The sequence below is a fragment of the Paroedura picta genome, chromosome 8 (assembly GCF_049243985.1).
Source record: "Paroedura picta isolate Pp20150507F chromosome 8, Ppicta_v3.0, whole genome shotgun sequence".
In the NCBI taxonomy this organism is placed as follows: domain Eukaryota; kingdom Metazoa; phylum Chordata; class Lepidosauria; order Squamata; family Gekkonidae; genus Paroedura; species Paroedura picta.
In genome coordinates this window covers 28,770,506-28,797,035 of record NC_135376.1, presented here as the reverse complement: position 1 = coordinate 28,797,035, position 26,530 = coordinate 28,770,506, and the positions used below count along the sequence as shown (strand labels likewise).

The following is a 26,530-nucleotide window of genomic DNA, read 5'->3' as shown; positions in this document are numbered from 1 at the left end:
TGGAAGTTTGCCCTACAACAACCGAGCTTCTAAACCACCCTTTCCCTTCTTAAAACATATTTTTTTCATATATTTCATTGTAGGGATATAATTGACACACCCATATTCTCTTCACAATGCTTTTGACAGACTAATAAATGTCAACTCACAAATGAGCCTATTGGTCCAACACAACCAGCTTCTCCAGGAAATCCTGGTTCCCCCTTTGAACCATTACATCCATCAAAGCCAGGTTTGCCTCTGGGTCCTTCAAGTCCTGGTAATCCCTATGAAGTTTCAAAAACAGAAATTGAAAAGAACTGTTTGTTGTCCAAACCAGAGCTCCAGAGTTGGGGGCGGGGCTGTTTACATGGGTTTACACAACATCTGTTAAGCTAACTAAAAACCACTTCTCACATCGATGAGGCTGGGATCATGAAGACTTGGCAACCCTCCCCCTTCATGTTCCATCACCAAAAACAAATACTGACTACTGGATTAGAATGCACTCTCTTCCATTGCTTGTGCCATTGTAACTGGTATTTAGACAGGACTTTCTGTATGTGGGGTGCAATTAATGTAAAATGACTTTGAGCAAATTAAACTACAGGAGTTAAAAAGTCAGATTTTCTATGGTAGTAACACCACTCAACAATCATCAAATGCATGGAGACTGATAGTGTACTTACAGGCATTCCATCTAAACCTGAAAATCCCGGTACTCCTGTAGGACCCTGAAGAAATTAAATATTTAAGATATTATACACTTGAAATAATGTACTTTCTAAACACAGAAGTATTAAAAGTGATCTAAAATTTCTCTTAAGTGATGGATGAGTGACAAAGAGTCCTAGGGCACGCAGAAGGCAACGAAAAGCAAGCTGCATGTGCTGAACTTAGGCTCCACAACCTACTTCGTCAGATGCATAAAGCAACAGTAATTTGATATTGTTCTACATATACATGAAAAATTTTATTTCTACAGCACCATCAATAAGTGACTTTGCATACAAGAGAGAAGCTCTGAGTAGTTTACATTAAACATTTTTTTAAATTAAAAAATTGACAAGAAAAAGATGCAGAGGAGATGGAAGCAAGGAAAGAATATATGTTTACTTAACAGAACAAAGTCATAGAATCCAGCCCATAATGTTTTGAGTGATACAGTGTTCTTCACTACCAAAAGATAAAATGTAGTCTTACCTCAAGAGATTTTGGCCCTATAAAAAACTTCATCTGGAATTAATACAACCAAAGCTCTCTAGACCAAACTACAGTTCCATTTCTCCTATTGTGGCTCCATTACTCTCTTGTGCACCCAGCTCCCTGAATAGTAATGAATGCCATTTATGTGACATTGTATTTATAGGTTTTGACTGAGACATTTGTACCACAAGTTTGTTTTCAATAGCTGAAAAGATGTGTTTCTTTACTTTTGGTGTGATACTTGATACAATACAATCCATTTTTATAGCACTATATATAAATGAAAAAGCAATGCATGCAGTATAACTGGAGAAGAGTGCTCCAGGCTGCATCTTGTGCTTCACAACTACAAGACACTCTCTAGTATTATTACTAACCTTAGCGCCTCTTTCTCCTCCAGGCCCAGGAAGACCCATCTCACCTCTATGACCTTTTGTCCCAGGCAATCCAATGGGTCCTACAGAACCCAAAGCACCAATTGGACCCTGAGCCCCTGGCTGTCCAGGCTGACCCTGGAAAAGAAAGGATACAGATTTTAGTCTATTGTACAAGCAAAGCAAATTCTCTCACAAAATCAATGGGAGAGAATGTATGATGTCTGTATTTATAAGTATTATAGCATATTTCATATTATTTGTTTCATTTCTGCTCTTCCCAGTGGGGACCCAAAACACAGAAAGTATAACATTCCCCTCTTCTCCTGTTTCTCCTCACAATAACCCTGTAAGGTAGGTTAATCTGAAGGTGTGTGACTGGCCACAGATATGAAAGTGTAAATTTACTGCTAATTTACTCTCTATATTTGTACTCAGATGATTCCTACTCTCTCCTTATATACGTACTCTATGGGTTCTTATTGCATGCACACAAAAGCTCACATTTTGAATAAAACTTTGTTGGTCTTATAAACTTAATTGGCCTCAAATTTTGTTATGCAGTTTAAAGATAATCACATAAAGGCAGCAAGGAACTGCGAAGAATATGCTCCATCAATAGACAGCTAAATGAAATTCACTTTTTAAAAAGGAAATCTAAGCATTCAGAGGATCCAACAGAGATTATTATAACATTATAAGGATCTAGTAACCGCTAATTTAAAAAATAAAAGCCCCTTCAGTGAGTACAGGAGATCTGATACATGGTAAATACTTTAATAAGACTGCAATTCTGATTTCTAGTATCCTTTTCTTAAAAAGAAAAACCTGTCCTAGTATGCACACTGTCTAACTATTTAATATTGATCTTTCATTGCATGATGCTTAATTCCTCATGTATTTTGTACATATACGTCTACAAATAGATTCTAAGACCCATTCTGCACACATTAGATAATGCACATTAGATAATGGGATAAAACACCCAGAATGAAAAAGAATAGATTTTTTAAAAGGGATTGTAGAACACTTAAAACAGTTTAGCTATACTGCACTCCTATACAATTCCACTCTACTATTTCAAGTTAAAAGACAAAGAGAGCTGACATTTGATTATTTTGTCTGGTTTCTGTTGGGTGAAACTGGTAAACTGTTTCGTTACAATATCAATAAAGTATACTAGAGTCTCTATGGACCAGCTAGAATTGCTTCAAGAGAAGCCAGGTTCAGTTTGCAGGCTACGTGTTAGTGATCTCTGATTTTGGTTGTCACCAAATGTAAAGGAAATTACAAACAAAGTAATATAATTAATCGTTCATAGTAGATTTGACAATCAATGTTCCATTCAAAGCTACTGCTTTCAGCTTAATGACCAATTATGACTAGAAAGTTTGTTAAAACCAGGTTGATACCATCCATGACATTAATTATCTTTGCCCATCTACTAGAACTGCTGTAGCATTAGGACCGCTGTTAGGACAAAATTAGGGAAGAAAGTCATGGAGATGAGAAATTAGCTCAGTTAAACAAGACAGAATGTTAAGCATGGCATCTGCTAGCTGGTCTAGATCAGGAACTCCCAATACCTGGACTAACCAGTGCTGTTTTAGCACATCCTAAATCTGACCAGCTGAAGGAGGTTGACTCTGTGTCAAATAAAACAGCATAATTTGAAAATGAGAGCAATCGCTCTTATTAACTCAAATGCTGAAGAAAATTTTATGACCATACTCCACGTACCACAGGATAAATAAACATGTTTTTCCACTTTTATGAAAAGCCTGGACGACACTGATCACAGCCCAGAAAGAAGTGGGCAAAACTCAAAAAGGCTGAACTTTAAGTCTTAAAACAGGGATTCCCAACCATGGGTTGACAGCCTTTCCCCGCCTATCTTAATGGACTTGGACACAAGCTAAGGAACTGGCTGCGTCTGCCCAGAGGGCTTGGTGGAGAGGCCGTGGGTGTAAAAATCATAGGGGAAGAGTCAGTTGTGGTGTGGTATGCTGGGTCCAGGCTATCTTCCCAACTCCTGACCTTCTTTCCAGCCTACATGAGGAGAGCTTCTGTAGTAGTAGTAAAGGTGGGGAAGGGAATGAAAAGGAGGATGAAGGGTGAGGGTGGTGATGTCACCAAGTGACAAAGCACTTTCAGGGAGCATGGTAAGCTAACATCACTTCCAGGGGCCAGGCCAGCACTCTCATGGCAGCAGGGTTACACATGTTGTCACCATTGACCCAGTCCTCTCCTGGGCCTGGCTCAGATTAGGGCCTTTGATGCCACGTGTTAAGGGAACACAGGTAGTTTCTGCCTTCTATTTTTCACTGTGGACGCCATAAATGGCCAGGCCATGCCAGGTCCATGATCACAGGGAAAAGTCTGGCCTTCCAGGCCCAGGTCCTCCCCCATCTATGGTGGCCCAGCAGGGACAGAAAATACCCTGTTCGGCTCTGTAATGCTTCACGATGCCGCAGAGCCAAATTAGGTGTTTTTGTCACATCCATAAAGGTAACCCACCCACCCCCCAAGCATGGTGGAACCTTTCCACCCCAGCTGTGTGCATGCATGCAGGACTTCAGGGCAAACAATGTCCAGCGGGAGAAATGTTTCCCTGCTTGTTCACAGGAACTGCCGGTGGCCTAGTGTGGCTGTTGCCCTGAATAATAGGCCTGGGAAAGAGCTGAGATAGAGAGGCTTAGTAGTAAAATGTGATTCATGAAAGCTCATTTTGAAATACATGTTATTAGCCTTTAAAGCGCCACTGGACTTCAATTTTAGTTTGCTACAATAGAGCTACCACTTTGCAAATTCGTATGTGTCATCTAAACTATTTTGGTACACACATATGAAACACATAAAGGCAGTTTCATGTTCAATTGTAAAAGGTTTCTCGTCAAATTATGGAAGGTTGAGTCACAGACCCACTTCAATCTTTCCCTATTTTACATTGCAGTAGCTATTTATTTGGTTTGTATGCATGTGTGTGGAAAGAGGTAGGATATGCACTGAAGTTTTCCTAGTGACCACAGGGAGTCACTATTTCTACATGTTAAATCAAAGGAAAGCAAATTTAGCATATTAAATAGCGCTGAATGACAAAAATGAGGTTTCTTTGTTGTGTTCAGACAAGAATTAATATCTCAGTACAATGGCAATTGAGTGGAGCCACAATGAGCTGCTCTACAGTTTTTTGAATAGCAAAAATATATATATTCAGCACAAAAAAGAGAAACAATAGAATGTGAGGCACCACAACTTTCTCATTATGGCAATGTTGTTGCTTAATCCAGTCATCTAGGGCAGGGGTAGTCAAACTACAGCCCTCCAGATGTCCATGGACTACAATTCCCAGAAGCCCCTGCCAGCATTCGCTGGCAGGGGCTTCTGGGAATTGTAATCCATGGACATCTGGAGGGCCGCAGTTTGACTACCCCTGATCTAGGGACATAGTATAGCCCTATACAGGGGAATGGGATAACTGAACTGTCTAACATTTTCTTTCATTGTATGTCAGCTTGTTCATCACATATTTTAAATCAAGCATACTATTATGCTAGATTTACACCTCCTTCCTAACACACACATACTAATTTTAACAACTGGGAACAAACAAGCCCTAATTTACAGAGATTAAAAGATGATCATTCATTTTGGCATCTGGGCAGTTATACTTCCTAATACTGGCTTTGCTTTTAGCATGTGACATAATCTCTCAGCGAAAGTTGAATTGGGTCAAATCATGAATGGGAATTTGCTTCTACATTCTACTTAACTACCCACAAAGCTTGAAGTAGTGAATGGGATCAAAGTCCAGAGGTAACAGCAGGATATCCCATGGAGTTTTATTTAGTGAAACTAACGTTTAATCATGTAAATGTTTTCAAACCCTAGGACTTTAAGGAAAGTGGCAAAATCCCTCTGGCTAGACAGCAAAACAACAGCAATAAAATTGATTGGAAAAGCAACCGCAAGTTCTAAATACTGCTGAAATTTGGTGACTGCTGTTTTAAGAAAATGAAAGATTAGATTATCATAGACAGAGGGCTAAAAGCAACCCACCCAAAAAGCTAGCTGAAGCCACTTAGGGCATGATTATCAAATTATGTTTTGACTATTAGATCCTGCCATGATTTATGGGTTTCATCCTCTGTCCTTCTTCTCCTTTCACCTTTGGCTAATGCATTCCTCTATTAACCAGAGTAAACATGGTAATCATTAATTGTGGTTTGTTCTGGGGGGGAAAGAGTCTGAAAACAAGATTACACTGTGTTCAGATGTCAAAATAGGTAGTGGAAGAACAAATAATTTCCCCCAAAAAAATCTGTGGTACAGAATTGAGATAATTTTTTCCCTTGAAGATTGTTCCCTCAGGGCCACTAATTCCACAAGGTTGTTGGGACCCAAAATTATATACATGTGTACAGAATCTTACATATAGGCTGCAGATAACATTAAACATGTATACAATTTAGTATATGTTGATATATACTAAAATAATTTCAAATATAACAAATTGGAATATATTTTCTTGAATACTCTAAGCAGGCCTTCTGCAACCTTTTGACTGTGGAGATACTGCTGAAATATTTTTCAGATTTTGAGATACCAGGAAGTGATGTCAGCTGGCCACACCTCCTTGCCATGTCCCCCCTGGAAGTGAGGGGAACCTCAGCTGGCAAAGACTTAAATGGCCCATCATTAGTCACTTTGGGAGTGGGTGGGTAAAAGTGCCTAAATAAGGGTAGAAAGTTTAGAAATTGAAACTTTTCCCTTACCTTTGTGCTCAAAACTGGAAATGGCAGGCATAGGGTGGGAGGGCTCTCCTGAGCTGCCATTTTGAAAAACCCCACACCACGGTACCATTGAGGGGCCTTCATTTTGGTACCTCAGTATTGCAGTTTGGTACCTCAGTATTGCAGTTGGGAAACCCTGCTGTAAGCTACTATATGAGTACTTTTTGGCCAGAGGGAATTTTGTCATTTTTCAGAAATGTAGTAGTTAGAAAGATCATATGTGCATGGAAATACTGCAATGAAATTTCTGGATAAACTGATCACTAGTAGGTCAATCTTCAACAAAATTTGTTACCAGATCTATTTGGACATGGAAGGCAGTTTGTGGAAATTCCATGAAATTTAGAAGTGTCCTAATTTTTTGGCCAACAACCATGGCTACATTTCTGCTATACAAAAATATATTGCTGAGATTTTTATCTTCAAAATGCTTTAAATAGAGTACAACTCATCTATGGCAACCAGAATGTGTACACATTTCATGGGAAATATGAACAAATTTCAGCAGGTTGTGGCCCTGCTTTATTGCAATGGATTTATTGTTGCTGTTGTTTTTATTGTAGATACCATTTCAACATGCATAGTAATTTGCAAAATTTCAACAAAATGTATGTGACACAACCCTTATGAGATGAATTCTGTTGACTTGACATGAAATGATTGGTATATGCTCTTCAATGCTGTTAATATATGCATTTTTCCGGATCAAAATACAATATAGAAGATATATATGTATATATAAATACTTTAAGTAGCACATTTTTATGGAATTTTCTGCATATATTATTTTAATAAATTCATACCACATATAAACACTTTAAATCATAAAAATACCATCCAATTGAGCTATGAATGGTTGCTATATGACCATTCATAAGGGAGTTATAGCTGATAAAAGGAAAAATGTAGGGGGGGTTCAGAGTATGCATTCTGGAATTCCTAAGATGAAAATACACACACACACACAAATCATTGTTTCAGCCTGTTATCATGATTTTCTGGAATGATAACACAAATACAGGAGTCTCATGCATTACATCCTACTTATTAAAAAGCCCTGTGTAGCCTTTTTGTATGTGTGTTTGGATGTTTACCAGCAGGAACAGCTGGCATCTTGTTATTCTTAGTTCTCCTAATTTCCCAGGCAGTGGCCTGAAGAAAAGGGGCTCCCACCCAGTACAAGACAGGCACAAAGCCCAGGAGAGCTCCTGCTCTCCTTGCTCCTTGTCCTCCCCTCCCTCTTTTGCAGGGGAGGGGCACGGCTCTGCACACAGGACAGCTGGAGGCCCATTGTTCAGGGTAGCATAGAATGGACCCCTTGGTCTAATTCACTTGAAACTTGAGGATTCTTCACTGGACAAGCAGCACCAACTTGCGGTTTTAGTGTCATTTGGTTGAAACCTCTGGGAAAGTCCCCCAAAGGGAATAAAGCAAAGTTGCAAGATTGGCTGCTTTGTGGGGAGCAAGGTGGTTTTTTTACTCTCACTTCACACCCCTGCAAATAAGACGGATGGGGGAACCTTATTCAGGGATTTGTAACACTGGACCCTGTTATTCAGTTCACTTGATGTTTGATAGGAATAGAGGGATGACTATGTTATGTGTGAATCTGGTTCATTTATATTCAGCAACAGCTGCCACAAACCATTGAATTTGTTTCCCATTGAAAATAATGGTCTTGAAATTCCAGGAATCCCACCCCCCAAAAAAACACATTTAGAATCTCAAACAGGTAATATCTTACCTGAAAATGAACAAAAATAGTAACCCCCCCCCAAAAAAAATCCCTGATTCAAAGTTATAACAACTTTTTTTTTCCTGGGCCACTCCACTATTGGTCATTTCAATCACCCTCTACAGCACTACAGAATTTCACTTACTGGGAAAAAGATCCTGATATCATACTACAAATGTTGTATGAAATCTAAATTTTTAGCACTTGCTTCTCTCCAAAAACAGGAACAAGAGAGAAAAATTCTGTGGGTAGGACAGGCAGATAGGAATTCTCCCACTGGCATTATAAACACAGGTATACTTTCCAAGGATGTTGAAGGCTTAGAAGGGTGTTATTCTTTGGACGATGGCACATTCTAGTTACCTGAAGTGAGCCTGAATTATATTTTAAAAGACATAATATCTGGAACTCAATGGTACTTAAGTGTATAAAATTGTGCTAAGTCTCCAGGGTTTTTGCACTAGTATACTAGATAGTTTTAATTTCCTTTTGTTCAAAGACACTTCAGTTAGGCATGTTAGTAATTTTATGCTCTCTGCTCATAGCAAGTGACAACCCAACTTCAAAGTACTGTTTACTCATATGCTTCCATTTTATTTGATCTTGGTTTAAAATGTTAGTGGCTACATTTTTTAGAAATTAAAATTCCAACTCATTTAAGTATGGTCATATAGCACTTTCCATTTCTCAGTGGCATGACAGTTTCTTTTCCTCAAAGACAGTTATAAAGAACTGTGCCAAGAGTTTGGTAACTGAAGTGTGGTATGCTAGTCACACAGAAAATGACCTACAATTCAGTAAAAATGCTTAAGGTTGTAATACTGTCAAAAGTTACTTGCAGCTAGAGTTACCAACCTCAAAGCAGGGCCTCTAGTTTTTCAAGAACTAAACTTGATCTCCAGACTGATCTCACTTAAAGAAAATCTAGGAGAGATAGAAGCCCTAGAATAGCTGCAAAAGATGGATGATCTAGGTCTAGGACTTCCTTCTCTCCTTATATTACGGCAGATAAATATACTGATTGTTATTTGTAAAGACATTAAAGCCCAGAGGCTGCCTGGCATTGAGAGAGGAATAGGACCACTGTGGCAGATATCCTCCAATGGGTCTTCAGAATGGATTTTTTTCCTTATTACCTGTTGGAAAATGTAATGTCTGGTATCTAAAGAAGAAGAGAAGACATTGAAGGAGCAGCAAGATGACAATTAAATAACATAGTGAGGACAACACTTTCTCTTTTGTTAAGTGTCATTCTCTCTCTGTCTCTAGATTGCTAGTCTAGGACAATTTCCTCCTTCTTGGAAGCTCAGTCTTTCCCTCTTTCTCAGCTAGAGATGTAGTTAGGAACCTCCCTCTGTTTCTCCTGTTTCCTCTTAAGTATGTTTATTTCTAAATAAACCTTTATCTTTTCCTTAATCTGGCTGTGCACCATTCCAGTGTTAATTACAATGCCAATATTACCAAGAAAAACCTGAAGAGGAATTTGAGATCTTCGGGGTGTTTTTTGGGTTTTTTAATGCAGTCTGAAAGCTCTGCCCATGAGGCTGGGAGTTCAATCCCAGCAGCCGTCTCAAGGTTGACTCAGCTTTCCATCCTTCCGAGGTCGGTAAAATGAGTACCCAGCTTGCTGGGGGGTAAACGGTAATGTCTGGGGAAGGCACTGGCAAACCACCCCGTATTGAGTTTGCCATGAAAACGCTAGAGGGCGTTACCCCAAGGGTCAGACATGACTTGGTGCTTGCACAGGGGATACCTTTTTAACACATGAGAAAGGTGTTCCAAATTACAATATTTACCATACTTACCTGTGAATCCTGTAGATTTCGTACAGAAATCAGATGAACCTTTTTATACACTAGTGTTTTTTAGAAGGCATCTAAAAAATAGGGTTGGGTTCTAACTACAGTTTTCACATGAGCAATGTCACCTGCTCACCAAGCACAATTTCCCCCTCTTCCTTCTCAAAAGGGAATGAAATACTTACTCTAGAACCTTTTTCAGGAAAGCATCGACAAACCAAGCAATCCTGTCCACCACAAGGTCCAGTACTTGCATATCTACCCTGAAAAGAGCCAGAAATTAGTTTCTTCATTTTTAACTATTACATTTCCAAAATCTGTTGATCACAATCCAGTTGACACTAACCTGTTTCATTGGCTTCATAGAGACTAAGGAAGTTATGACTAATTTTATTTTTAAGAAGTTTTGAGGAAAAGAAAAGAATACTGAAAAGCAGTTTTCAATACATAAAGGTGTTGCTGCTTGGCAGAATTAGAAGTTAGCAATGCCAGAGGATCATTTGCAGATAATGACACCGCCACTTCAGCTAACCCTGGTTAGTACTCAGCAGAAGGCAATTGTAGATCACTTCTAATTATTTCTTACCTCAAAAACCCAACAATTTAACAAATCACCAAGGAGTGGATGGGATAGCATTATTGCAGTTGCAAACCACAAACACTGAGAACATCAAAAACGTAACAAGAATATGCCAGTAAATATGGAAAACAAACTAATGGCTGCAGATTAGAAATACCATATTTACATTCCAATTCTTTAAAAAGGAGATATTAAAGACTTCAGCAACTATTGGACTATTGAATTTCTCATGTGAGTAAAGTGATATTCAAAATCTTACAACAATTACTGTTACCATATGTGGAATGAGAAATGCCAGATGTTTAAACTGGATAGCCATCTGACGGAGAGGCTGATTCTGTGAAGGTTCAAGGGGTGGCAGATTACAGTGGATGAGCGATAGGGTTGTGTCCTGCATAGTGCAGGGGGTTGGACTAGATGACCCAGAAGGTCCCTTCCAACTCTATGATGCTATGATCAGAAAAGGAAGAGGTGCTAGAGATCATACTGTAAATATACATTGGTTACTGAAGCATATCCTTTGATCCTATACAAGAATAAGAAAAAAGAACTAAACAAGATAATGAAGGAATTACCCCTATTCATATAGGTAAAATGCTTTCAGACACATCACAGAAAGCTTTTACCTTTTACAAAAAAATATTCAAACCTAACAACTACGGATGCCAGATTATCTCAGGCATGGATTCTATTTTAAAACCCTGTGCCATTAATGCTCCCAGTTATGTGCATGACATTACAGATTTCTTGAGGAAAATGTGATCTTTGAATAGCCTTCCAGAGAATACAGCTTTGGCCACCATAGATGAATACCACCTGGGACCTTTCTTGTCACTTGGGACAGGGGTAGTCAACCTGTGGTCCTCCAGATGTCCATGGACTACAATTCCAGATGTCCATGGACTACAGCAAACGCTGGCAGGGGCTCCTGGGAATTGTAGTCCATGGACATCTGGAGGGCCGCAGTTTGACTACCCCTGCCATAGAGCAGCAGGAACCTCCAGGAACTGTTGAGCCTGAGGGACTATTCATAGGGTAAGAAATGTTATGTAACAGGTAGAAGTCAACTTAATGATGACTATGTTAAGTTTTGTTATATAGTTACACAGAATGTTTCACTCTGGATTTGTTTTCCGATAGTTTCACTTTATGGAGATATGACTCTGTCTTACGTAGGTGGAAGTTTGCTGGTTTAATTCAAGGAAACATTACTCATGTAAATATTTACTAATACTTTGTAATAATCTGTTTTAGATATCAAAACACCAAGGAAGAGAACATCCTTGAAAACGGGCCATGGAAAAAGAAGAAAAAAATTGTGTTTATCCGGAACCCATTTTGGTTTATGTTTGCGCGTTAAAGATATGAAAGCAATATCTACAAAATAAATTGGAATAAGTTTAACCAAAAAGATTACATTTTTGTACCAACCAATTGGTTGAATTTTTTCCAGTTTGGATTACTCCATTTGGCCAGCCCTCTTTTGTACGCAGTATGAGCACCTGCATGTTACCATGGTATGTTAACATCTTCATGGCTGACTTGGAGCAGTGATTCCTAAACTCCTGCCCACTGACTTCTCTCTTATACTCGAGTTACATTGATGATATTTTTATTGTCTGGGCATATGATAGAAAAGCCTGGACAGATTCTACCAGGCATTCAACAACTGTCACCCACCATTAATCCGACAATGAATCAATCAATCCAAGAAATATATTTCATAGACACCACTGTTCAAAAGAGCCTTTTGTGGCGCAGAGTAATACGCGGCAGAAATGCTGTCTGAAGCTGTCTGTCCATGAGGTTGGGAGTTCAATCCCAGCAGCCAGTTGACTCAGCCTCCCATCCTTCCAAGGTTGGTAAAATGAGTACCCAGTTTGCTGGGGCGGTAAAATGGTAATGACTGGGGAGGGTACTGGCAAACCACCCTGTATTGAGTCTGTCATGAAAACGCTGGAGGGCGTCACCCCAAGGGTCAGATGTACTCGATGCTTGCACAGGGGATACCTTTACGTTTTACTGTTCAAATGCTTAATGGATACATAGATACCACTTTATACCAGAAACCTACTGATCAACAAAGATATTCAGCGACCATCCAAAACATAACAAAGAACCTATTGTTTTCAATCAGGCTTTACACTACAATGGCATTTGTTCCATTCCTACAGGCAGAGATTCTCAACTGAGGGATTTACAACAAAATATCCATGTGATGAAGTCAAGAAAGAGATTAACAAAGACAGAAAGATACTCAGAGACCATTTCCTCACTGGGAACTTGGTTGGCCTGGCTCCCATGTGGGGGACAAATCTGAGGTGGATGAGGTGCACCAGGCCAAAGGCTCCTGTGTGGAAGCAGGAAGAAGTGGGGCAACCTGCCCCAGCTCAAACTCCAGCATGCAGCCTGCACTAGTAGTCACATACAGCTCTCAACTCAAGACAGTTCAATGTATCATCTTACAACCTCTGATAAATAATGACACTTCTTACACAAGGGGAATAAGCCTTTTCTTGAACATAGACAGCTCCCCAATCTTAAACATCGTCATCTCAAGCTCATTCACTTGATCTTCTAACATTGTATATGCTATTAAATGCCAGTGATGCCCTTCAGTTCCCTACATTCATCAAAAAGGCCATTGGATAAATCAACACTAAGAATGACCAGATTGAGAAACCTGTAGAACACTTCAGCTTTTCAGGATATTCAATGTGTGACCTCAAAGTAGCTCTTTCATTGCAAAGGATCTTCAGGAAAAGAATGGAAAGGGAAATTGCTGAGTGACAACACTAGGAAGAATGAAGCCCCCTAGGACTTAATAGGGATATTGGTTTTTTATCACACTACATATGCTCCTTCAGTTTTTTCAGAATTGTGATTCTTGATGTTAGATTAGTGACTTGCAGACTGAGGGGCATGGTTGAGTTACAAGTTATTACAACACTAGGAAGAATGAACCTCCTAGGACTTAATAGGGATATTGGTTTCTTATTTCACTATATATGCTACTCTCATTTAGTCCTTACAACTATATTCTCATCAAGAGGGGCAGCCATGTCCCTCAGTTTGCAAGACCTGAGCAAGGCCATTTGGATATTTTAGAAGTCATTAATTAATAGGCTCACCAAATAAATAAATAAAATAAATAAATAAAAGTCAGAAGCGACTTGACAACACTTAGGGCCATTTCGCACGGCTTCAAAATAGCACAATGGTTGCTAATTGGAAACGCTACTAATTTGCCATAACCCACGACGTCGTAGACAATCTGCAACAATCCTGAAACCGACCCGCCAAAAGCGCTTCGTTGTGGCGCTTTCAGGGGAATCCAGAAAAGTGGATTCACCCTCCGGATAGCGATACACTCCTGCAACCAATCTGCAACACTAGCGCTAAAGACCTGTGCGTTACCATTGTAGCTGGTTCTTCAAAGTCCCTCCCCCTGGATCTCTCCTCCAAACTTCCGGCGAAGCGATCGCCATTTTTTTTTCTCGGAGCGAGCGGGGATAAACGCACCGGCGAGCCTCTTTCTGTTTAGAGGCTTCCCTGGCTTCAGTCCTTCACCTTTAGTCACTAAGCACAAACCACTTAAAAGCCCGTTTGCTGAAATAAAGTCCCTTTATTTTTTACACATAAATTCAGCCGAAAATCGAGCCCGTGAGAAGGGGGGGGAATTTTTTTTTATCACTCGAGGCAGCGTGCAAACGATCATACAATCAAACGATAGCTCACATTAGGCAGCTGGATGGGTCTCTCCGTAGCAACGAATCTACACAGATTCGTTGCTATGGGTCTGTTTTTTTTTTAAAAAACCTTCCTTAAAGGGAAAGCGGCTGTTTGGGAGCATGCTAACGGCTGCCCATTGGCTGCTTGACGGCCAGGGGCGGGACGAGCTTGGCAATAGCGCTTCCTTTCTAGCGATTTCTGCCGAGACCGGAAGCCTGTGGGAAACGCTAAAAAACGCAACTGATTCCACTACAAAGCCAGGTGTGCAAAACGACGAATTCCACTATTTTAAATGGCGATTTTTCATTCCGCAAACAATTTGCAACAAAGATCCCCATGCGAAATGGCCCTTAATATACACATGTATGATACTAGAAAGGGCAACTGCCATTATCCCCAGTCACTGTGGGAAACATGATACTAACTACATGAATCTTCCCTCTTACTTATGTTATTATAGTATGTCACTAAGGAAGTCATGATGAATTCATATGCAAGGCAGCCAGGATGGTGATAGTTTCAAATGTCATTTGTAATCATTGCTGTAAAATATAAAGTACACTGTTAAGATAGAGTACTCTTTCACGGAAGCTTCAATATCAGCCCTCAGAAATAAGTCAGATAACATTGTCTCATTATTCTCAAAACAGGTTATTTTATTTATGTACAAGGCAACTTCGCAAAGAAATAGTGAATTCAGTTTTATTATATATGATGATGATGATGATGATGGCATACATCTAACAAAGCAACACCATACATAAACCAGAGTGACGCATTATTACTGAAGTAAATTCTGTTGTTTTAACCTAAATTTTTCATCCTTACATTGATTTTAGTTTTTCTCTAATAACAATTTATATTTTAGTTTTTCAAGGGGAGTCTGCTCATAGTACCTTGAAAAAATGAACTAAAACACCACTTTTGTTATCTTAAATACTTTAAAAATATTTTTTTTATCCTTGACCTTCAGCACAAAAAATTGAATTTCTGGCTTTCTTTGTGTCTTGCTACAAGTTTCCCATGGAAATATATCTGTACTATATTAGTCTCTTTTGCCTGTCATTGAAAGCATGCATCTATGGTAATACCAAAGCAATTTGTTTTTTTCTAACAAACCTGATTTTTTGACATTTCAGGAAAAGTATTTAATAATATAACTTTTAAATGTCTACTTAATGCTCAGTAATATATACTTTGATTCAGATTAAAAGCAACTAAATGCAGGGGAGGTTATCTTCCCCTCCCTCTGTCTTGCCCCAAGTTTCAGAACATCTAGGATCAGGCCCCATAGCAACTCATTAATTAGTGAGACTAAACTAGATAACACACAAGGAGGTTCATTGCCATTTTCCTAATCTAAATCAGACTCCCCCAAACTATTTGCTTCATGGGGAGAACATACAAATGTGAGACCTTAAGAACTCATTTCTGTTTCCTTCATGAGGCGTGTATAAGAAATGCCTCATTCGGGTCTTATGGTCAGCTGTTGAGTTTGCAGACTCTATGTATATTCTCCAGTCTCCATCTTTCAGAACTAGAAGCAATACAGGGACCTGGTTTTGTGTGCTGCTTCCTGTGTGTCACGTGCAGAGCAAGACTGAAGGGTGAATTGGAAGTAAGATAAATAATCTCACCCTCTGCTAGAGTTGCCAACTTCCAATCTGATTCTCATTTCTCTACATTTCTATCATTCGCTGCTATGGCGCTGTGGTGGGGGGGGGAATGGCACTGAACTGAGATTGCGGTGCTCTGGAAAAAGGGCTGCATACAGGTATTTTACATAATTTAATGATAGGGATTTCTAAATACATTATAAACACTATCCATTATACAGTTTGGTTGGGGCTGCCAGATCCTAGTTGGGTTATACTTGAAGATTTGGGAGGTGGAGCCAAAGGAGGTTAGTGTTTGGGGAGGAGGGAAACTTCAATGAGGTATAAAGTCACAGAGTCCACCTTCCAAAGCAGCCATTTTCTCCAGATGAATATAAATCTGGAGATCAGTTGTAATCCCAGTAGGTCTCCAGCTACCACCTGGAGGTTGGCAACCCTGAATTAGGTGCAATCTGGTATTTAAAATTCAAAGGAAAAGTACAGAAGCAACATGGCCAATCTTGTGTTAGAAAAATCAGAAAAACCCTATGAGCTCAAATGCTTCTTCTCTTCCTCATCCTTTTTCTGCTTCGTGTCTATGTATTCCTCCTTTCCCCTCATTTTCAGGGATAACATTACCTAGCATTAGATGAATATTAGCATTTTCAATAACCAATAATTAGACAAATTGTTTCTGAAACCACATGTCATAAACTTGCCTCTTCTCCAGATTATTTTTAATATTATACATGAAAAAATTCTCAGTTATATACACTACCAAAACAAAGACATATCATGAGTATGAGATCTTCAGTGCTGTAATTATCCTGTTGTAATACTACGAATAATTTCTAACCTGGTTTTGTAAAAAGTCATCAGATAGGACCACTATATATATTGTTTTCACAAAATCTTATGTTATGTGTTCATATTACTTATAATCAAGTTTTTAACTTCAATAGAAGCACCTCTATATTCCATTGCTGTGTTACTAGGGTTCTACTTGCCATGTGTAGACAGTAAATACCAACTGCTTCTCATTCTAGTTTCACATTGTAGTCTGGATCAAAACATGGTTAGTGAAAATGGCACAGGTTTTGTGATGCTAAGCATGATTACCTCTGAAAATGAAAGGGCGGAGAGAATATATGAGCAACAGAGAAGGCAACAAGGAGGGAAAGAAAGATGTCCACAAGCTTCTATATCTTGTGCCTGAGTTCACCTAACTCTCTAGTACACCTAACACTCTAATATAAAGGATGGTATGTTTAATATACAGGACATGTGTCAAGGCCCATAATCCTCAGCCATGTACAGCAACTCAATCAATACGGAAATATTTCCTGAAAGTAGCACTTTTACAATTAGTGTCTGAAAGAAATAAGCAGTATCATGTTACTTTTATCCACTTTGTGAAGAAAGCAATGTACTGGCATTCTTTTCAACTTTTACTGAAGGACATTGGACACCTGAAACCAGCAGCGCTGTGTTATCCCTATCAGTTGGTATTTTCTAAATGTCATAATTATGCAAAGTATGTTAATACCAGAAGATGGCACACCATTTCATAGGCTGGTATTCAGTGTTTAGGACAGGCTATAAACAAAAGTCTGCTCCACAAGGCTAATCATTGAGCTGATTTATCAGTATGCATTGTTAACTTGTAATTACAGCTTTAATTGACTAATTACTCCTATAGATTTACCCAAACCAACAGCCCTATGTTTCATCCCTTCTCAGAGCAGAGTTTAATGGTATTTCAGAGGAATTTGTTAATATTAGTATCCTGAAAAGAGACATACAATATTTGTAATTGTTATTTGATCAATTTGTTGATGTAAATCTATACACAAATGTCAAAATTCACAATGTTCTTTAAAATATTTATTTGTAAACATTGACACATAGCTGCAAGAGACAGAAATGTGAGAGAATTGCAAGGGGGAACCTGTGCTTTCAAATCACTTACCCCATAAACTGGTTTCAGTGAAGTAAGTATTATTACTAGCCACCTGGTAGATAGGAAAATTCAGATTAATTGATTATCAGAAAATAAAGAAATCTAAAAAGTAGGAAAAAATTGCCTCTTTTTTATTACTTGTGCATTCCCAGGCTAAAAGAGGACCACCAATAAAAGAAGGCACATTATGGAACATCTGCCAGTGGCATAGCTTGTAACTCTAATCACGTTTATATGTAAATAAAATTTTCCTTATTCAGTGTTGCCAGTTAGGGTTGCCAACATCCAGGGGTGGGGGTGCCGAGATCTTCCAGAATTACTGCAAAAATCAGTTCCCCTGGAGAAAATAGCTGCTTTGGAGGGAGGACTCTGTAATCATGCCTTGTTTAGGTTCCTCCTGATCCCAAATCCTGCCCTCCCCAGACCCCACTATCACATCTGTGGCTTTCCTAACTCAAGAGTTAGCAACCCTAGTGCCATCAGGAAGAGATCATAAGGAAGAATTCCAGGGTTCCAACTTCCAACTTCAGGAAGAGGCTCCAGAAGTAAGCTATAGATTTTTTTACATGTGTTAATTAATGCCTACCACAATTCATTTTTTATTTATTTTTATTTTATTATTAAACTTTTATGCTGCCGTTTCTAGACAGGCTAGCCCGCGGTGGCTTACCACATTCATCCAGGAACATGGAGCACATACCACATGGATATCATTTTAAGCAATCTCCTTGTGCTTCTGAGCTCAAGAGAAATGTCTTATATGGAATAATAAAGCAGGAGGCCAAAACTTACCATGCAATTCCATTTGTAGGTTTAATCCATTTTATAGATGTTGTCCGTAGTGATTCATTTGATTTCAGGCTTCTTCTATTTAATTTCCTAACAGGGCTTGGCTGGTCTTCACATTCTGACTTGACAATGATGTTCCCCATTCTTCTACTTCTTGACCTGCTGATTAAGAAAGTATACACATACCTCCAATTTACATAGATTCAGGTGGATAGCTGTGTTGGCCAGATACAGCTGAACAAAATTTGAGTTCAGTGACACTCTTCAAATTTCCTGCTTGTACCCAGAGTTGAACGTTGTTGGTCTTGGGGTCATCACTGGACTCAAACTTCATTCTTCTGTCTGTTCCTTAACTCTTGTATCTGTATGTTGATTTACTGCCAAATCTTGACTCCACTCTTAGCTATAATTGCCCCATTGACTCTAACTAGCCCTTCCTGCCATTTAAACTCCCCACTCCCTCTCTCCATATGTATGGGTTGAAGAAATTCTGTTTCACTGTATCTGATGAAGTGTGTATCATGTGAAAGCTTATACCTTGAATAAAACAGTTTAGACTTAAAGGTGCCACTGGACTCAAACTTTCTTCAAGCTTACATGCATACCTTAAAAATTGCATTGGGAATGAAAGACTGAAAATATTCAGAGGCTCTTTACATTACATGCCAAAACAAATAATCAGTTAAAATAGCCTCAAGTGTATGACAAGGCTGTAGTATAATGTAATGGTTCAAGAGGGTGCTGTTAGAAAGGAAGCACAACTATACTCTACCATGTCTTCTTTTGCTGCCTTGCCTTTACTTCTATAAAGGGCCCATATCTAGCCGGTGCTACACCATCTGCACTGGTTACCAGTCTGCTTCCGGATCAAGTTTAAGGTTTTGCTTTTAACCTTTAAGGCAGCAGTTCTCAACCACTTTGATGCCCAATTCCAACTGCGGTGGCAGCAGGGGCGTGCGCACACACATGGGCAGGCATTGTGCGCATGTGTGTGTGTGCGTTCACGCAGGCTCACAACAGTCGGGGCAGCATGGAGGCAGCCATTGCAATGGTTCTGCTGCCACCAGTTGCCTGCCACTGCCCACTACTGTTGCCTGCCGGCCGCCGCCGCCCACCGCCACTGCTTGCGGCCCCCACTTCCGCCTGCTGCCACCATCCCCAGCCTCCGCCACAGTGACAAACAACCTGGGACCCCACAGAAGGAGCCAGACAACCCCAAATGGGGGTTGGGACCCCTAGGTTAAGAACCACTGCTTTAAAACTTTATGCAGCCTGGGTCCTACCTATCTGCAGGACCACTTATATGTTTTTGCCCCCCGCAGGGCTCTTCGCTTTGCGGGTACGAATTTACTGGTTGTCCCAGGCCCCCAAGATATACACTTGGCCTCAACCAGATTCAGGACTTTTACAGCCCTGGCCCCAACCTGGTGAAATGAGCTCCCGGAAGAGCTAAGGACCCTGTCGAAACTGTCAGCTTTCTGCAGGGCCTGCAAGACAGAGTTCTTCCACCAGGCGTATGGTTATGGCCAGAGCGGTACCCGGCGTCATCTGAGGATCTCTAAGTTAAGGCCAACAAGGTTCCTCACTCCCAGGTAGAGAGAGAGAGTCTGACCCTGCTGAACAGGGGATGATCCTGCGTTGAGCAGGGGGTTGAACTAGGTGGCCTGTATGGCCCCTTCCAACTCTATGATTCTATGATTCTATGGACTGAAATTTTTTACTGTCCACCATCCTGTTATGTTATGTTATTATGCTATTCTATTATGTTTTAAGGGGTATTTTAGGGGATTTTATTGTATTTTACTGATTTTGTAAACCACAGCAAGACATTTGAGAGCAGCAGTAAATAAATAAATAAATAAATAAATAAATAAATAAATAAATAAATAAATAGTTCTCAGTGTTACTTCGGAAACCTATCTTAAATATATTGAACTTTGATGGGTGACATTAATTTCAAAATTAATCCTTTTTTCTTTGAAAACCCTTCTTCAGTTTAGATAATTTTGTTTCTTTAGTAATGCAATGGGTAGAAAGCATTGGTGGCCTTCTAAAGCACCCATTCCTAAATTGCAGCACTGTTCCAAATTTGTCTCCAAGGCTGGTTTTCAGGAAGTAACACCCTCTTTCCCTGGATCAGTTAATATAAAAATGTCCACCAACAAGATAGCTGGATCAGCTTTCAAACACGCCATGACATTTCATTAAGTTACTGCACCTGCTGTCATAGCTCAGTCTGTTGTGAGAGGAGGGAAATTACTCTGTGTGCTCAAGGCCAAATCCTTCTCCTGTCAGGGGCAAAAAACTGTTAATTCAAACACTAGCTTCCAAGCAACACCCACCACTATTTGCTTTTAAGAAATTCTCATTTGTTACAAGCCCTGCTATCATTTAGGAGGTATTGGGGAATAAAAAGGATAAAATTTATAACAGGCTTCCTTCATTGGCGAAAAATCCTGCACATGAGTCTGTGCAGGTTATCAAATCATGCATGTGCTATCCTACTGTAAAGCTCTATATTAGAGCTGCCAGGTTCTGGGTGAGCAAAATGAAAATGACTGGTCAGTGGAGCATGCAGCCAAGAAGCATAGTATTGTGTTATTTATTTTGTAGTTGCCACTGAGGAAAGCATTGAAAACGTGGTTTTTGCAATTTTTTATTTTCTCACTGGATATTTACAATCATTGTTTGCACTGTGAGAAGTGCATACTCTGAAGATACAAGTTTGCACTATACAAGCCTGTCTGTCAGTTTTGTTGCTTCTTGGCTGCAGCCTCCAGGTGGGGCCTGGAGATCTCTTGGAATTACAACTGATATCCAGATTACAGAGATCAGTTCTCTCAGAGAAATGACTACTTTAGATGGTAGTCTGTATGGCATTATACCCTGCTGAGGTCCCTCCCCTTCCCCAAATACTGCCCTCATCAGGCTCTACTCACAAATCTCTAGGAATAACCCAGCACAGAGGTAGCAACTTACACAAAAACACTGATTTGACATATTGCTTTAACACACCATGCGAAGACATAGATGCATGCAGAAATTTACACTTCAGGCTAAAGAACAAGTTATGAGAAAGGATTCATGCTTTAAAAATCTGTACTATCAGCACATATGACACCATTTATTTATTTATTTATATAAATATTTATTTATTTATTTATTTGTCTCTGCAAGTCGGAGCTCTTCTGCCAGGTCTATGGTTGAGGCTGGGGCTGCTGGGGTACATCGACTGCTCTCCCCCGGGCTTCTTCTTGAACATCATTGACCTCCTTCTCCTCCTTTTTTAGGAAGGGGGTAGGAAGGGGATCTTATTATTGTGCCACCATGTTGTGACATTTTAAAGTCTTTTAATGGGAGTTTTAATGGGGTTTTAAGACACTGTAACCCGCCACGAGCCATTTGGGAGTGGCAGGAAATAAATCAAAATAATAATAATAATAAATAAATAGTTATTTACTATAAATAAATAAATATTTATTTATTTACTCATTCATTTTATATACTGCTCCTCACTATGACATCTTGGTGTATTGTACATAGAACCAGTAAAGCTGGAAAACATACATCAAACTTTTTATCTGTGTAAACAGATCAGTCAAATAAGTCATAATATCAACATCAAGTCTCAGGGATATATGAATCTCCTCTTGTTCTATGAATCTGACCAAATTGGGCATGGTACAGCAAATAGGGTACAATAACAGGAATTCGATTCAGGTGGGTATCTGTGGTGGTTTGAAGCAGCAAAACAAAGTCTGAGTCCAGTGCCACCTTTGAGATGGCAAAATAAATAAATGAATAAAACTTTCTTGGTCTCAAAGATCTACTAGACTCAAACTTTGTTCTAATACAGGACTTGTTATATATAAAATGGCAAATGTACAGCATTTCTTTTCAGACCTTTCATAATTGGCAAACCCTGCATTATTATAACAAAAAAAAGAGACAGCTGTTATGTTCTGTGGGGCTTGGTGATTCTGTATTTGAAGAATGTAAGATAGTAAAAGTAATAGTGCATTTGTAGAACTACTATCTTCCTTTCTAGCTAATGTAATATATATAGTGGTTAAAGAGTATCAGACTAGAATCTGGGAGACCCAGGTTCACCTTCTTAGTCTGCCATGGAAGCTTCCTGGGTTATCTTGGGTCAGTTATTCTGTCTCATTCTAACTTGCTTCAAGAAGTTGCTGTTGTATGGAGAAAGGGATAACTGTTATAAGCTGCTCTGAATCTCCAATAGGATTCAAATAACTAAATACATAAATATAAACTGTAGCACAAAGCTGGAAGTGTAGAAATTGTCACTTTGGTGCTCAGGACAGAGGCAAGCTAAACAGAAACAGTGATTTACATTAGTCCAATATTTATGTATGTAAAAATTGTCATCTACCATCAGACCACTGGCTGATTTAACCAAGTCCTGCACTCTGGCAACAACTATCCATGAAATGTCTTTCCATGAACTGCCATCTCAAATCCCAGGCTATCACTGGAAGGCAGATGATACAGCAATAGCTAAACAAGCACAGAACAGATGAGCACTTCTTGTAAATTTCATGTTACAGAAACAGTAGAGTATAAATGTAATACAAAATGGCTATAACAGGGATTGACCACCAGAGCTTCCACCTGCAAATCATTCCCAGCAAGGATTCACCTAGGAAGTACCATGCAGCTAATGTAGAACTAAATCTTCCATCCCAATGAGCATCAGGCATAGACCAGTACAAACAGCAGGAAGATGGTCTGCATGCATAGACCATCACCAAGTCCCATTAGTCATGTCATCAGCAGACAGTGCCCAGGTGAGCTGACAGCGTGGCTAGAACTGTAAGGATTTGACCGTTACACATGATGACAGCCCCAAAAAACCTGAAACAGAAGATCCAGTGGGCAGCATCACATGGCAGGAAGACAAAGTGGAGCCCGGGACTTCAGAGGAAGGCAAATCCGTGCCAAGCAAGACCACCCAGCCATGAGCAGAGGAGGCAGCTAGTCAGATTGCAGGAACGCACTTGCAGGATGCTTAGTCAATGCCCAGGGCCCGACTGACCCCCGGAGCCCGCCTCCCCCCCCCCATGCGTTGCCACACACGAAGGCGGGAGAAGTAGCGCCAGGTGTCTTCAGGCGGTGGGGTCGGCTCCGAGTAGGTCTACCCCCCCCCCCCGGTCACGTTCCTGGGCCACTCACCACCGTGGCTCCCGCGAAGTCCGCCGAAGGGGCATGCCAGAAAGAACCTGCCCAGAACTCCGCCGCAGAAATGGTTGAGGAGCTCCTGGCGTCTCCCTCCTTTCCCCCACAGCCGGCTGCACCTGCCCAGAAGACGGGCCGCCCCTGGCGCAAGTCGCCCCGTCTGGCGCGCTCCCTCAGGATGAGCCCTCGCCGCAGGGACGCTGCCAGGCGGGCGTGGAGGGGCGCGCGCCTTTCCCCTCAGGGCGCCACTCCTCCCCCCTCACGCCCCCCAGCCGCCCGCTTCCCGGCACGTTGGGCCCCGCCTCCGGGCTATGCCGAGGGGTTGTTTTCTTTCCCAGGAGAGACGAGAAGGCAGAAGGAGCCGGACGAGAGGAAAGGGGGACACTGGTGGCGCGCGCGGGACGGTCAGTCCGGCGCAGGAACTAACCTGCGCGCCCCAGCCAGCCGCGGCCGCTGCCATGCCCCGTTGGTGCTGCGTGCTCCTGTTGCTCACCTCCCTGCAGGGCGCTTCGCACAGGCAAGACCGCCTGTCTATTGCTGCTGCTGCTGCTGCTGCTGCTACCGCTGTGCAGGTGAGCTCGGTGCCGACGCTCGAGCCAGTTGGGACGTTACCCTGTTCCATTTCTTGCAGCGTTTCCTGTGCCTTCAGTGGTCCCTTCTAGTTCAGGAACGGTTAGCGGGTTCTTAACTGTACAGGGTCTCACCCAGGAAGGGGGGGCGGGGAGGGCAAGTAGCAACCCTGAAAGCCCATCCCCCAATTCTCAGGTTATACGTGGCTGGTCGCTTATTTCCAATGGTGTATAATCTGCATATGTTCAAAAGCACTCTTATCATCGTGAACTAACGTGAACACCCCCCCCCCTTAATTCAGGTTTGGTGGGGTGGCTGTTTATTGGATGGTGTGTGTCAGCCAGGCTAGGATTGTCTGGCTACCAGGCAAGAGACAGCTGGAGGTGGTTTGCCACCATGTTAGGACACTGGCATTATTCTTACCAAGTGCTAGCTAGAGCAGATCATGCTTAGATTCCCAGTTCTGATGGGATCAGGCTCGCCTGGGCTATCCAGGTAATGTGGGCGGAAAGGAGACAGCACACAGTAGTGCTAAGATTTCCCATGGATGCAATGTTTCTCTTGGGTGGGTAAGATTCTGGTAAAAGATTCAATGCTACCTATTATAAAAATATGTTATTTCTGTTTATTGTTTACTTTTTGGACGCCTGTTTATTCAACAACTTGGTAGAAAAAATATATTTCCAGAGCAATATACCTCCCCCAAGAAAACCAAAACAATGATCTGTTTGTACTCGGAAGTCTTGAATTTTATAAATTCTCTTTGCATTCTTTACTGCATTTATAACAACATCCTGTCTTGCCTAAACAGAAATATCATCCTGTTTGACAGATTACTGATTCCAAATTCTAATACTTTTAGCTCTTTAAATTACGGTGTTGTCTGTTAAAGATTTTACCTCAGATGGTTTATTATATCATGTTCTATGAAAGTTCCATGCGTTTAATTGAGCCTTAAACAGGAAAAAAAATCCTACTGGATTGGATCCTAAAGAATTGCTGTTCAGGCAATGGCACCCAATGACAGCCATATTTAAAGTTCAGCCATAAAAGGCATGGCCATTGGAGGCTGGCCCTTAATCAATTCAGGAAGGGAAAAGCATTTTCAAGACCATTTCTGCACTAGGAGCTTCACTGCCCCAGCTCCTGTGTGGAAGCACAAACCCGGGGCAGATGAGGTGCACCAGGCCAAATGCTCCCCTCCCCACAGGAACAGGAAGAGGCGGGGCAACCTGCCATGGTTCAAACTCCAGCCTGCAGCCCAGCATGAAGTCTTCAGTGTGGAAATGATCTGAATGGAAACATGCTGCTAAATTAAAGCTGTTCAACATGAGCCTGTCCATATTAGTTTGACAACTGAGATGCACAGATTTGCATTTATTGATTTATACCCAGCTTTTCTACCTGGTAGTGATTCCCTCCTTCACATTCTCACTACAATAACCCTGTGAGGTAGACCAGTCTGAGAGTTTGTGATAGGTCACCCAGCAAGCTTCCATGACAGAAGTGGGGATTTGAATGAAGATCTGCCAGGATCCATGCTTGATCCATTACTCTATGCCAGCTCTTGTTTCAAGAGCATTTTCAAAGGCTGTGCTAGTCAACACATCATGTGGCAGTAAATTCCTTGAATTGATAGTCTGCTGTGTAGAGAGGAAAACTGTAAACATAGCTGGGTAAGATGCTGAACAGCAACATCTGATTTAACTAATGGTGCAATCCTAAACAGAGTTGTACCCTTGTAAGTCTGTTGAATAGAACAACATTGGTTAGGACTGCTCTGCTACACTGTTTTAAAACCTCAATTTGGGGCTTTTCAACTGAGCTTTGAAATAGCTTAAAGAGCTAAAGAAGGGCTGTGCTGGATCAGTCCAGTGATCCATCTAGGTCAGAATCCTGTTTCACGTATCACCCAAACCTTTTGTCCTACCCATCAATAAATAGGTCAAAGGCCAAGACCTTTCCTGATGCCACCTCCTAGCACTGGGTTCCAGTGGCCTGTTGTATCTGACTGTGGAGATTCCTTTTAGACAATATGACTCGTTGGCATTGATGGACTTCTCCTCGATGAACCTATCTAATCCAAGTTCTGCCTGTAGAGAGCCATCACTATATCCTCTGGAGGGGTATGCCACAATTTAATAACTCACTGAGTAAAATGTTTTATTTTCCCCTTCAGCTTAATTGGTTTGTCCAAGTTCTAAGGGAAAGGGGGGGGGGAG

At 40.8% G+C, this 26,530-nt stretch overlaps 2 protein-coding genes across 2 annotated transcripts in view; one reads left to right on the top strand and one right to left on the bottom strand.

Annotated features, from left to right (window-relative positions):
- Positions 1–23,866, bottom strand: part of COL4A4 (collagen type IV alpha 4 chain) — an 87,266-nt gene extending 63,400 nt beyond the window's left edge. Inside the window, exons 1-7 of the mRNA XM_077348858.1 lie at positions 23,736–23,866; positions 18,546–18,704; positions 17,763–17,805; positions 10,072–10,149; positions 1,563–1,697; positions 669–713; positions 150–266 (exon numbers count right to left, since the gene is read on the bottom strand). Of these exons, the coding sequence (XP_077204973.1) occupies positions 150–266; positions 669–713; positions 1,563–1,697; positions 10,072–10,149; positions 17,763–17,805; positions 18,546–18,704; positions 23,736–23,770 (612 nt within the window). The 5' untranslated portion in view covers positions 23,771–23,866. The remainder of the gene's footprint in view (positions 1–149; positions 267–668; positions 714–1,562; positions 1,698–10,071; positions 10,150–17,762; positions 17,806–18,545; positions 18,705–23,735) is intronic.
- Positions 23,867–24,049: 183 nt separating this feature from the next.
- The window catches only part of COL4A3 (collagen type IV alpha 3 chain), an 88,410-nt gene continuing 85,929 nt past the window's right edge, over positions 24,050–26,530 (top strand). The window contains exon 1 of the mRNA XM_077348833.1: positions 24,050–24,310. Within this exon, the coding sequence (XP_077204948.1) occupies positions 24,050–24,310 (261 nt within the window). The remainder of the gene's footprint in view (positions 24,311–26,530) is intronic.